General features: G+C 36.3%; 1 protein-coding gene across 1 annotated transcript in view; it reads right to left on the bottom strand.

The window, feature by feature from the left end:
* LOC145678835 (phospholipase B1, membrane-associated-like) overlaps window positions 1-14639 on the bottom strand; it is a 69358-nt gene that overhangs the window by 29725 nt on the left and 24994 nt on the right. Inside the window, exon 2 of the mRNA XM_081749392.1 lies at window positions 8372-8528. Within this exon, the coding sequence (XP_081605518.1) occupies window positions 8372-8521 (150 nt within the window). The 5' untranslated portion in view covers window positions 8522-8528. The remainder of the gene's footprint in view (window positions 1-8371; window positions 8529-14639) is intronic.

Below are 14639 nucleotides of genomic sequence, written 5' to 3'. Positions count from 1 at the left end.
ATTGTGTAAAGTGATACAAACTAAAGAAGAATTACAACTTTATGAAATTGTATTAGGACTTATTATTTAGAAATAAACACCAAATAAGTGTAATTGAATTGTTTACAAAACTAATCATGATGAGAAAACTCTTGAATACTATTATACAAACAATTATTCTCTTTTGTTTAACACTGTAATGTAAAGATCCAATAGTCAGAGAAATAAATATAATAATAATTGTGTTTGAACATAATTCACGGTCGTTTTCTACAATCCTAAAACACGATTGTCTAGTTTGTTCAGCATTGTTTATTAAAAGAATACTTAAGAGCCTGACCCTAAATGATGTCTGTCCGACCTAATCTTCAAGCCTGATTACGGCCATGGGTGTCAATATGTTTTCCATACTAAAAGAATAAGCCTTCAATTTAATTATGATTTAATTGGTTTTTTTAAAAAATGAAATGAAATCTTTGAGTTTAACGTCCCAGGATTATGTCTGTTAGGCTAAGGGAGATAATGATTAAAGCAAGTGAATGATGATGGAAGAATTGATGGAATGAAATTGTGGGAGGAAACGGGAGTACCCCGAGAAAACCCACGAGCACGATGTTGTCCACTACAAAACTACTTTGCCGGGAATTGAACCACAGCCCCACGCACCAGAGGTAAGCGCTCTACCACTGAGCCATAGTGCTCCATCTAATTTGTTTAAATAATATACTAAGTAGTAACAAAGACTATTTCAAAACCACTGGTTATTTACTAAGTAGTATTTTGTGCTCGCAAATATGATGTACGCAAATGTTACCACCAGGTCTCAAAGGGTTAAACATGCATTTCGCGGTCTGCAACCCGATTTCCAATAGTGATTCTGGACAAACATTCATCTACCAAGTGATAGAAACACGCAATGAACCCAGGAACATTGTCGAACATGATCGTTTTGGTGTACATGTGTTCTTGTGTGTGCGATTAAAAAAAGAAAGAAAGAAAAGAAAAGAAAATGAGTTCGTGGCTTCTATTGCATCGTATTTAAAATAACATATAGTAAATAACTATTAGTCTCGTAATCTTTTCTTTAACTGTAAAAATTTGAACTGTCCGGTAAGTTTGTCTAGGGTAATTAATAAGCACAGAGTAGTACATACCACATGTTTAAGGAAACTTTGATAAATAAAGCATTTCCACAGTCCATACAGGATATTTTGGTGCTTAAGAATGGTGCTCTGATTTGAGAAGAATTTCCTTTAACTGCCATGAAATAAAAGACCAACTTTTCAGTCCGGAGAAGAAGTCGCCTACTTAAGCCTTCATGAAACTATAACTTCAAATCGATTTTCTTTAACGCAGCTAAGCTGTTCTTCAATCATGAGAGTGCAGAACATGTGTTTTCTTACATCATACTCCCTCACATCTAAAAGACAATTTCAATAATCAGAAAGCTGTCTTGCCTAAAGTCCTAAACATGGAATGGTCTATAAACAGACTCTCCATCAAAAAGGCTAATTCTGTTACTTATAGGATTGAGTTGGTTGAATATAAGAAAATTCCTCTCACCAGAGAAGCAAAGCGCCTTCAGCAGAATCTTCGTTTGAGGTTAGGTTCGCATCGAGAACTAGTCCAGTATTCTATAAGTTCACACTCAGTTGAATACAGTCAGACTGTGGTTTAAAAACAGTCTTTGAACCTCGTAAACAAGCATCCTTCTTGCTCACAATTCAAATAAGGCTCTCACTCTAAAATCCCTACGACTGGCTCCGTTACTATGGAAACCAGGTATTGCTAGCAATCTTAAATATACGTGGAAATGTCAATATTCATAAAAAGACACTGTCTCCCGTGAAAATGTTAGATGTTCCCTACTAAGAAATAACATAAGAGTAATCTGTTTCTCTATCCGGGGATTGATTTACCTTGCCTTAACTAGAAACAAGTCGAACTGACTCAAAATAGTTCTGAATTCCACTCATATACTTAGAAATAACTTGTTTCAACAGATATGCTGCCTGCTTCGAAGTTTGTTATAGAGAATACTGCTCCAACTCGAGTTGTATATCTGATATATCCCAGATAATCCATTATTCTCGAAGAGAAACCTTTAAGTCAGGGTTGCCACTCTTGAGACAATCGATGATGCCAAACACGGGCCTGAATTACCATATATTTTTCTAAATTATGCCAGATTCTTTACTAATCTTTCCACACTAGTTTTAAAGACCAACCACCACTTATTTTCATTAAGAGGAGCTAACTGTATTCATGTACTTGTATTAAAGAAATAACATGACTCTTTCATATATATATTCAATTTTTGTTTAAAGGTATTTGAATGACTTAAATTTATATTTGTACGTTTTTAGTTCATATCCGTATCAAATACCAAGTTTATGATGAATCAACTACACAAAGTAGGATCGAAAAACGCTCATTGCAATTTGTTCCATCCTTCAGTCTAACCAGGAACTGAAACATAAAGAGTGACATTTTCTTTTTAAAGATACTTTGTCCAGCTGAGTATTGTGAAGGTTTATGTCAGTAGAAGGAATTGAATTCCATTATACAAGCGCAATTTCACAACTTTATGTACACATTACTAAATATCGAACACCATTGTCCATATGATTAGCGTACGCGTCTTTGGTGCGGGAGACCTAGGTTCGATTTCCGATGGGAACTCCTGTGGTTCTGAACCCACGTTAATTTGTAAGTTCACGTCTCATATAGCCTTGATGCTGAAAGGAACACTAAACTCTAATCTAACACTAAATACAAATATTTAAAGAAAAATGATGACGCACCAAGATGACGTGAATTTGGCTATCAAATCCATTTTGTGTTTTCAGTTATTTTCTAGTAGTATTTTTTCTAGGGATCCTTTCAAAAGACAGTGATGCAAATTTCGTAACTGCGAATTCCCGTTAGAAGCCATGAAATTATCCGATTAGATACAAAATTCCCCGTCCACTAAAATAGATACCGTTAATTTACAATATCTAACAATAAATAATTTTGAAAGATATCGCTTTCGAGGGAAAAAATGAAGTAAAATCTTTGAGTTTTAAGTCCCACGGTTATGCCGGTTAGGCTAAAGGAGAGGGGTGATGATGAGAAATTAGTGAAATCGTGGAATGAAGAAAGTGGGAGGAACGGAAGAACCCCGAGGAAACCCACGCACACGGTGTTTGTCCACCACAAAGTTCACTTGGTGCGAGCTGGGATCGAACCACGGTCCCCAAGCACCAGAGGTGAACGATCTACCACTGAGCCCCCGCGGCCCCGCTTTAGAGGGGCCATGACGTATAGTTGAACTCATTCTCGTAGCATGAAAGGCATTATTTATAATTATGCATGATAGGATTACAAACAAAATTTAAAAATATTATGTGCACTTTCTTTTAACAAACATTAAATTGTCTTTTATGGTGTGGAAGGGAATATTATGTTCGAAAAAAAAGGTCCTTAACACGATTCTTGTTGCTACACACTGCATGTTCCTAGCTACAGAAAAGATGCAGCGATAGGTAGGCTATTTTTCAATTGCTTTACATTAGCTTGATGTTTCAAGTCTTTTGTGTGTTTCTGAAGTTCACTTTTACCACAAAAGAGCTCAATATTAACATGTCTTACATAGCTTTGGTTCGATTCTCAACACGGACTGCAACTACCCGTTAAATCGTGCATCTGAAAGGCACTCTTTGTTAAACCTCGCTTATCACCGCTCATCTTAATAATATATATAACTTCACCGCGAAGCAAATGTTGCATTTCTCTCTTTCATCCTAACAGAAAACAAAACTAGCCACAGCTGTGACACGAAGGAGCTATTTCGAAAAGAAACAAGCTTTGCTTCATAGAGATGTGTACCAAATGATAGAAGTATAAAGTATTGTTTTCTTTCCTGTTTATTGATATCAGTTGGTGTTCTTAATGAGTTTACTCATTAGTTTAGAAAGAGTATATATGGAATTTGGACATATGTTGTACGTATTCTCCTGAGAAATTGATGAGACCTGAAAAATTATAAGGGCAGATGGAATAGGTTTAAGCGCATATACGTGACTTTATCAAATATTTATTCTCCATAATGGTACCACGCGGAAAACTTGGTATAGGCCTACTTTTATCTTTACCTCCCTCTGTTAGCTGTTTCGTATCATATATATCGAATGGTTTTGATATTTCTTCTGATCATTAAAACAACAATGGTACCTGTGTGCGTGCAGAAATGCAAAAGCACAAGGTAACTTCCTATTTGTTTTGAAAACAACAAACCCATTTCACGTGTGCGAGAGAAATTGAGCACAGCGAGATCGGGTGTTTACTCACGGTCAGTTCGCAGCAGGAGTCCATGGTAAAAGATTTGGCTATCTCGAAAACACTCGCAAAGCCTTACAAATACAAAAGACTGCGCTTCAAAAAAAGTTTAGACACAGATGTTTCAATTTTCTTTTAGCATCTTTCTTCAGCAAAAGAGTCGGTTCATTGTATTCGAAAAAGGGAAGGGAGAAAGGGTGAATTTATATTTTATGTGGAGGTTAACGTTGTAAGTAGTATAAACAATACATACCACTTCCGACTCCGACTCATCCCACCTCAAGTTGTAAAGTAGAAAGGGACAGAAGTAGGCTATTCAACATGACTGCGCACTTGAGTTTCAGTTCACAATACTAAAACCAGTGAGCAAGTAAACAGTCTTTTGTAGGATCGTGTTTTACTTCTTGAATTTATTTTTGAACATTTCTGTGAATTCAACAACAGAACGCAGTAGAAATACGGACTAGTTTTTACTCCAACCATTACTTTCGCTCCAACCCAGGGATGCCACATTTATGATTTCGTACTAGATTTAGTGATTTTACTATTGAACTAGTGATCTAGTACGTACTTGGGTAAATAGGCACATTCTAGTGATTTTTTTGCATTTTTTTCTGATGCAGACAAATGAGAAGGAAATGGTTCTTAAAATAAAAGGAAGAAGTATATTGCAGTTCAAAACAAATGTAGAAACCTTAAATTATTTTTTCTTTCCCCTCTGACTGAATGAAACCCCTGCTGTGTAACGACCTTAGGTAAACAACGGCTATCTTTGGTCCGCTACCTCCTTTGGTTAGCCGACATGAGATGGGTTACTTTTTTTTTTTCTTGGAAGAAAGTGAAGAAATAATTATCCAGTACATTTACGTTTTGTCAGGCACACAGGCGCAGTCTGTACTTGTTTTCTAACGAATTTTAGCAACATAACATAAATGAAACATATGTACCAGAAAATAGAGGCAGTACAAACGGAAAGTTTCATCTGTGACACATTTGATGAGAAATATAGTTAGATGTCACGTGCAAGCACTCTAAACATGTCCTATCCTGTAATTCTATTCGTATGTTTATGTAGGTGAGACTGAGAAATCGAGAAACAAGAATAACTGGTTTTCTTCCAGGGGAAAAATCTAAATGTGAAGGCGTGTTACACTGGGACTTTAATTGCGTCCTTTGTACAAGATTAACAAGTAATAGCAATTTTTTATTTATTTTTTAGTTCTTGGGGAGAGCAAGATGGAAGCGAACCTTCGTAAGGACCTCTGCAAGGAAACATGAATACTATCCGCCACTGTTTGTTACATTACACAAAATAGTTTTATATATATATATTGAGTTTAAGTCAGGGTTTTCATTCTGCAGGAGAGGGGGGATAGTAATACCTGACGAACATTTTCTATTCTCAGAGTGTTGAAATGATAGCATTTCCTCCATTATAACTTGGCCAAGCTATTGCATTATATGTAAGGATTAAGTTAGCCTAAAAAGCTTAAATTTCTATGGCTGTTTTACTCTGTACCCATGTTTCTCATTTTCGGTCTACGGGACTCTGTGTCCGGAAATTTTCGATGGCTTCCAAGTCGAAAAATAAGTGTATCAAAGGCATATATATTATATCTATGGTTATATGAGGCATGGATCTACAGTTTAAAGTGGGATACCGGTAACAACTTCATGAGCTTCCACCGTAAATCGAACCAGAGTCTCCCGCGATCAAGGCGTATGTGTTAACCATACAGCCACGAGGAAATTCACATAAGCACACACACATATATAGAGTTGATTTTCACTTTACCGTCTCTTTCAGCAGCGAGGATATATGAAATGTAGACCTACTGATTAACGTGGAATCCGAACTACATGAGCTCGCGCCGGGAATTGAACCCGAGTCTTCCGCGGCAAAGACGCGTACACTAGCCGCGGAGTTCACACACACACACAGAATCAGAGTCCTCACACACCAAGGGTGAGAGCTGTGCCACTGAGTCACAGCGGCCACGGGGCTAGGTCGAGTCCACTTTACGTTCATAGTTTCTTAGTACATAAATGTTACGATTATGAAATAGATTTTCCTTAATGAGCTGCATAAAAACAAAAGCTTTCGAAATGCATTAAACAATTAGCTCGATTTGAGTGTGAACTTAAAGTTATATCAGAGTGTAAATACGGATACGCACCAAAGCTCGAAAACTTAATACACTATTTCTCCTATATAGTCAGCATGTATCAAGCAATCGTTCAGCTTTCATTTGAGAGGATGGAAATCGAAGGCCCCTGAACAACTATGTTACTAATGCGCGGAATGTATTTATCTTACAGTGAACTGCTTTGATGCCAAGTGACCTAACTCCAAAATTGAAATTTTCCAGGAGTGAAAGTTGAAGTTCAATATCTCATGAACAATCCATATTTCTTTTATGTTGGGAACCAAAACCATAACTACTGTATGTAGTTCATTGTTTTATAACTTAGTGTTTACAAAAATCCTTTTAAAAATACCTATTCATAGAAGTGAATGGTACTTACCTGTACTAGTTCTTGGCATCCAAGCAGTCCATTTATTGTAATACTAGCTTAATATACCCATTCTTCGCATGGGGGCTGTATTTGGAAGTCAACACCTGTGGAAGTATCACCATTCATTTCAGTGACCGCGAAAACTATGGATTTGACACTAGTATCAATCAATATGGGCTATTTATACATGTCTCGGTATTCCTCACCCGCTGACACCCGGCCCGCATACAGTAGTAGCTGAATTTGCAAGTCATCGCTGATGGAAGTGTCACCATTGATCTCAGCGACCGTGAAAACTATGGATTTGCCACTAATGTCGATCAATTTGGATTACTTTTACTACATGTCTCTCTAAACGCCCCCCTGAGACCCCCTAGTTCCAATTTTAAAAAAAACGCTTCGTCTTGATGTGGGGCCTGGAGTAAGGTACCTGTGACCAAATTTTGGGAACTCTCGGTCCACTCGTCTGGTCCACAGGTCGCACACAGACAGACAGACAAACACACAAACAAACCCTTTGTTTTATTTATATTAGATAAGATATACTATGTAAAATAGTCTCGTATCATAATATGTGATGTTCAACAAATGTTACATTATATATCCGTAGCTCGTGATATGCTGCAACATATTAAAGCCTCAGAATAGTTGGGAAACGAATAATCCAGAAGTTACGTAACCCTATTGCGTTCATGGGAACGAAAACACAATAATTATAACTATGCTAAATTACTATAGACTACCAACTGCTCATTCAGAGAATTTATGAAGTTCACTTTATCGCAATAGTTTTATACAAACTAGATTTAGACTACGGATAATAGTTTTATACAAACTGGATAATCAATTATTATTATTATTATCATTATATTTGCAGTACAACCAAATACAATGACATTAACTATTAGTTCTAATTAACTGAATTGACCTGAAAATTAAATCTTGATCTTTAAAGATTAACTATTAATTTTATGCGTTCTGTACCTTTCTGAAGGAATAAAAGCTGGAATTGGTTTCAAGGCTATTTCTGAGTGAATACTTTCTTCAAAATAATATTAAAAATTATAGAAAGATTTTCGAGACATTCGAGTCGAGTCGAGATATTTAAGAGCCGTCTCGACTCGACTCGTGTCTCGACTCGAAAATTCGAGTCGAGAAATACGTTTGTCTCGACTCGTCTCGAATTTTACAGTGTGTCTCGATTCGAATCTCGACTCGAATTGCTTGACAATACAACAGCGAATAAAGTGCCCAAATACCCTTAAACAAAGGAAAGTACGTACTTTATGAAGGCATAGAGCCTTTACTATACGAGAATATTAAAATTAATGGACACACGTTATATAGTAATCTACCTGACAAGACAGATCTCAGAAAAATAATTTATAAAGGCATAAAGATGTCTATAATAAAAATTAACTCTGCCAGGATGTGACCGAGTTATCCGGATTTCCGGGTTATCGAGTGTCGAGTTTTAGGGACTCCCTATAGTAGATATTTGTTTAAGTTTTAAACTATTTTAACTGTAAAACGGTTTACATATAATTGCACTAACCTGAGAGCTTGGTTCATTATGGAACATAGATGCAAGTCTTGTATATAAGCTTGCTACCATGTTGATGGCAAGTTGCCTCATAGTCGGAGGGGGTCTCGCTAGGCAGTTGACACTCCATAACAACACCAAACATGTGATGCCTATTCTCATGTGGAAACTGAAAGGTGAAAAATAATATTAGAACATAAGTAGGTTTAGAATAAGTAAATCAATTTCTCCACAAGCCAAGATATTTTTAAAGCCAAAAACAAAACAGAAAAGTTAACAATAATATTTCGTAATAACATGGTAATTTAAAGTAGTACGTTGAGTAAGTACCTAATTTTACAGTATCTCATAAAATAAAATACAGTAGAAACTCGTTAATCCGCACGCACGATACTCCGAGAGCCGCGCTAGTCCGAACGGCCTTCAGTCCTCTTCTGTCCATACGTACTGTATGTTTAGATTTTCATGTCACAACAACGCAACCGTAAACAAACGTAAACAAAGCTGTCGGGATTAGTCAGGTCAGCCCATTTTCAGGGGTGTACAGTATGTAGTACAACAGGTACTGTATTTGCGTGCAGACAGAAGTGCGTTGCCAAGGCATCATCGGAAAGGAAACATGTTACTCTATAACTTTTAGAAGTCAAGTATAAGATTATCAAGCAACGGGCAAAGTTTAGGAAAACTTGCTTCAAAATACGGTGTTGGAAAATCGACAGGGTTTGACATTAAAAGTAAGAGAGATAAGATAATTTGTCACTGATCTCGTACAGAGTGTGGTAAAGGAAAGCGACAAACTTTGAGAACGACTGAAAATGTGGATGTTGAACAAGCACTTTAGACATGGATAACGCAGCACAGGGTCAAAAATAACATACTAAGTGGAGACATTATCTCGGAAAAGGCCTAGCTTTTTTTTTTTTTTTTTTTTAACAGAGAAATGATGGACAGTGATAACCTCTGTCAGTAAAAATTTATGCTTGTTTGGGGCGGTTTTTTTAAGCATTCCTTAGTAATCCGAACTTTTTGATAATCCGAACAGCTCGAGCAAACAAATATTCGAATTGACAAGGTTAAATTGTAATGCAAACTTATGAAAGGTGGTGCAAATACTTAAGAGGTATTACGTTACACGCAATAATATTAGCCTTGTGTCATCTGGATGATTTCTATGAAATTAGATTAAATATAACAAGTGGTGTGATTCTTCTGACATGTTAAGACCTGTCATGCAGTTCCCAATGTCACCAAGTATCTATAAACATAGATTTTAGATAGGAATGTAATAAGGACGTCGTATACCCACTTAATATTTTTATAGTCCATCATATGCTCACCTTAAGTTTACGAAAGAACGAGTGTATAAAGCAGTGGGTACACGCTATATTTCTGGAAACAGTCTAGCATATATATTTATCAAACATTGAAATGAAGGAATGAAGTCAGGATGGAACCTATTCTTCGGATGACGAATGCAATTCAAAAGAGAGTTTTTTCCGCTTCTCTTACAATTATTACTATACTAACTGAAATGCCCGTTCCTTACAAGGGGAGAATAAGTTCACGAAAAGTATTTGAACTCCTTCTTCCCCCTTAGGATACGCATTTCATTGAAAGTGTAAAAATAAAAGCCCCTAAGATAAATAATTTAGCATAAATTTTTGAAACTTCTACCCACTTTATGATACGTCCTTTTAATCAAAGTGACACAACAAGGATCAAACTTGGGACAAGTACTGTGTATTAAAATTCAATTAAAACGGACCAGCCTTTTCCTGTGACATGATCACAAATAACAGATATCGTCTATTTTGAATGTGTTATTTTTCACCTCGTGTCAACTTCCCATGCCGATGATGGCTGAACTTGAGTGTGAAAGCATCAGGAATGCCACTATTCATCTCAGCGACCACGAAAACTATAGATTATGCACTAATATATGCCGTTTTCGATTGTTTTTACGTCACTCCATCCCGATCTCTCACTCTTCTCACCTCCTTGCGATGGGTAATGAACTTAGATATAAATGGTGTCGGAAATGTCACTATTCATCTCAGCGATCTTGAAAACTATGAACTTAACACCAACATAGGATGTTTCCGATTATTTTTACACTTCATCCCTCTCCCAGGGGTGATAGGGGTGTATTACGCTACAGTTTTTTTTTTTTTTTAGATTGTAAGTCATATTTACCAAGTTTGGTTGAAATTATTCTAGGCGTTCCAGAATTAGGCCGGAGCATACATATACACAATTGTGTATATATACAATTGTGTATATGTATGCTCCGGCCTAATTCTGGAACGCCTAGAATAATTTCAACCAAACTTGGTAAAATATATATAGGGTGTTTCAAAACAACACCGACCACGTTTGGGAGGTGATTCCTGACACTAAGATAGGACAAAAAGGATAGACCAACCTAGGTGCACAAATGCTTCCTTTCGAAGGTATTAAATAGTTCGTGAGCACTTCAGATTATATGCCCGTAGCCTAACTCCCTCTATAAAATTTCTTGTGTGACTACCTTAGGATTATGAAACATGTATTTTTGAGTAGTGCACATATTAGTTCCTAAGTGAAGTCTTGGTCGGACTACGATATTTGCCATAGTTTCGGAGCTAATGGACCTTTGAATTTCATTTTTTCGACAGCCTATAACTCCGAAAGGAAGCATTTGTGCACCCAGGTTGGTCTATACTTTTTGTCTTATTTTAGTGTCAAGAATCATCTCCCAAACGTTGTCGGTGTTGTCTTGAAACACCCTGTATATACGAGCGCAAGTCAAAAATTATCTACACTTTTCACTTTCCACTTTATTTACATGAAGCTAGGGTTATTGTATGCACATTATTTTTCTACGTAATCTCCCTCCTTATCAATGCACTATATATATATCATTGTTTTAATGGGGGAACCTTTAGGGATCTTGAAGAACTGGACTTTTGACGTCCAGTCATGATGTTCGACTGGGCACCACACTTTTCATTTACAACCCAGGCTGTCCGGTCGAAAACCGGACAGTTGGTAACCTTAAACATCAGAGATTCGTAAAATATTCATTTTCTGAAATATATATGAAAGTTGTCCTCCCCCTTTAGAATACGCATTTTAATGAAAGTAATGTCATAAAATCCGGATCAAGTTAAGTACTAACGATGTTCAAAAGTTCATTTCGAATGTCTTAGCAATATTTCTGTGAAGATGAGGCTTAAATCAGTTGATTTCAACTTTCCATATTGAGAAAAATATAGAAATTGTCCCTTTCCCCTTTACAAATGTAATTCCCAAACATATTGGACATGTCTCCACTTGTTTCTAGAAAGTAGTTTATATATCAAGTTTATTCTCCCTAATAAGAGAATCTCATGAGGAATTGACAAAACTTTGAAAGAAAAAATCTAGATCCATGTGGCGTTTTCTGGACTTTCTCCAGTTTAATATTTGAGTTTTACAGATTTAATTGTCTTTCTTTTCTTGGAATTCTTTAAGTTCCTTTGTGGCAAAAAAATAATAATAATAAATAATGTTTGATTTATAATTGAAGATAATAATAACATTGTGTAAGTTACAACAATTTTGTATTTACTGATTGATAAAGATTTCTTCAAGATTTCCTATTTTTAAGGTGTTTGGTTTCCCAAAATCATCTTTATATATTTAGCCTTTGTGTCCATGTGCCTGTTTGGGAGACAAAATAACAAGAACTATTTACTGGATTCCCATAAATTTTAGTCAAGATATAGAGGTTTAAAAGTTAGTAGATTCTTTACGAAAAAGAGTTTCTTCTATTTCACATACGAAACCTAGAAGACTAGAGTGAGTAATGATTCAAATCAAAAGTTTTGAACAATAGTGATACAAGTGGAAACGCGAGGGCATTTTTAAGCGCTGGCTACGGACACTACCAACTGATTACAGAAAAGCATGTGCGGTAAATGCAATGCTACGATGTGCAAAACACGGAGTTTTATTGTATTGTAATGCATGCAGGATTCACCATCAGTTGTACTGGTGTCTAGTAGCGTTTTCGAATCTGTTGTGCATGATTCAATTTATATAGGTTATATGTTCGCAACTTCCCAAAACAGTAGAAATATTTAGAAAAGAAAAGAACTGAATAAAATTAAAGATTGCACATAAACCTGAGAATTAAAATAAAATTAACAGAAAAAAAAATGCGTAACGTAACGAAGACATAGACCCCGTCCTCCCCCTTTGTCACACTTCGTAACGTAAGGCCTAACTCCCTCCCCCCTTTGCCGCGTTACATAATAGTTGATGACCAATTAACATTGATCACAATAAAGCAAAAAGCGGTAATAGATAGCGAGAAGTGATTTTCTGCAATCAATTAAGTGTCCTAAGTATATATTTCATCTTTATCCTAAGCCATATACTAAAACCGAAAGTGGTAAAATTTCACTAAAATTTTCTGTTTCCAGGTAAAACAATAAGAGATAACAAGAAGCGATTTACGTGAAACCGATTTAGCTCTCTAAGAATGTGAGTGATCTACTCTTTTAACTCTCTATTCAAACCTGAAGTGGTAGAGATCTACTACAACTTTAGATATCAATGTTAACTGAGAAAATATCATGTAATGGAAAACAAACCCCTTCACGTAGTGTATACGTGACGCTACTACTTATTCTGATAATTTTCTCTTATAGGGTTATGTTATTACGAGAGTAATCCAATAACACATTAAAGCATGACAACACTTTGGTCGCACATTTGCTACCCTGAACATGATTTACATTAGGTCCAAAAATAAAATTAAAAAAAAAGCTACTTGAAAAGGCGTAATAAAGCATAGTTTCTAAAAGGCAAATCAAAATTTGTACCACTATTATACAGAGTGTTTCAAAACAACACCGTCGACGTTTGGGAGGTGATTCCTGACATCAAGATAAGCTAAAAAAAAAAAAAAAGTATAGACCAACCTGGGTGTACAAATGCTTCCTTTCGGTGCTATGATCAACCGGAAATTTGTCGGAAAAATACAAAAACAGCCATAACTCGAGAACGAATTGTCGGATCGAAGTCAGGTAAAAGGGAAGTCCATTATGTTTAGTCATAGATTCCATTAATCCACAATTCCACATGGTACAGGGGCGGCACAAGGGTGACTCCCAAAGAAACGGAAGAATTCCTGGAGTATTTTATCAAAAATGACTGAGGCAAATCAACTTCAATTAAATAGAATATTTCAAGGAACAAAAGTCGAAGCACGTCGTTCAAATCAGAAGACCATCGTTAGAATTTGCAGAAAGAGAGAGACAAATATTTGGTTGATTTACTTACTTTTAGTACAGGATTGACTATCGGAGGAAGAACTGAAGTGGTGTGAAGTATATAACGTTTAACTTTTGTTCTTTCTAAGCTTATGAAGACAGAGAGAGATCAGTCATGGCTATGTGGATAGCATACGCGACTTTGGCATAGGAGACAGCAAAGAATCAGATCGGATTCCACGTTTAGCCGTAGCGCCACGTCTCATATAGCCTCGCTACCGAAGGGATGCTAAACTCAAATCCAATCTAATAATGGAGACAGAAAATAGATAGAAGGTGATTATTGCGAAAGAATTCATGAAATGAGGATGTAGGAGAAAACAGGATAATCCCGAGAATACTCATGGGTACAATGTTATCCAGCAAAAGCTTTTACTGGCTGGGATCGAACGAGGTTCCCTTGCATCAGAAGTGAGTGCTTTATCACTAAGCCAACATGCTCCCACTTTTGAGGAAGATTTATAGGGTGGTCCAAAAGTAGGTATAGGGCCTACACTCCCGTCCGGTATTTTATATCATTTCTTATTGTTATCAAACAGGTGGACCTAGTTTCTTTATTATTTGTTTTAACGTCTTTTTACTTATAACTTAAACTCAGAACAGTCGAAGCAACTAAATCCATAAGCTAGAATGTTATACTTGATCAATGCAGGGGTGTACACTTACTTTTGGGCCACCCTGCATCGGTCGTGATAAACTAACATACGAAAAGTAGAGGCGGTCAGAATATGGAGTTCGTAGAGTTTCCTCCAACTTGAGGAGAAACGTTTCAAGTTTCGGAACGCAATGAAAACAAATGGGCGCAAGAACGACAGAAAGTTATCTCTAGCGCCCAGTTTTGGAAGTACATCTGTGATTTTTTTTAACCAGAGATAGACATCAAGATTAGCTTTCATTTTCTGCCCATAAGTCAGTAAGTGCGATTTTTGAGTTATATCTTTCTTGAAACAATCAGGCAATATATGTATACCTATACTCGTATA

This window comes from Thermobia domestica, chromosome 1 (assembly GCF_964235325.1).
Source record: "Thermobia domestica chromosome 1, izTheDome1.hap1.1, whole genome shotgun sequence".
Taxonomy (NCBI): domain Eukaryota; kingdom Metazoa; phylum Arthropoda; class Insecta; order Zygentoma; family Lepismatidae; genus Thermobia; species Thermobia domestica.
The sequence above is the reverse complement of the archived record's forward strand: the minus strand, read 5'-3'. Positions and strand labels throughout refer to the sequence as shown.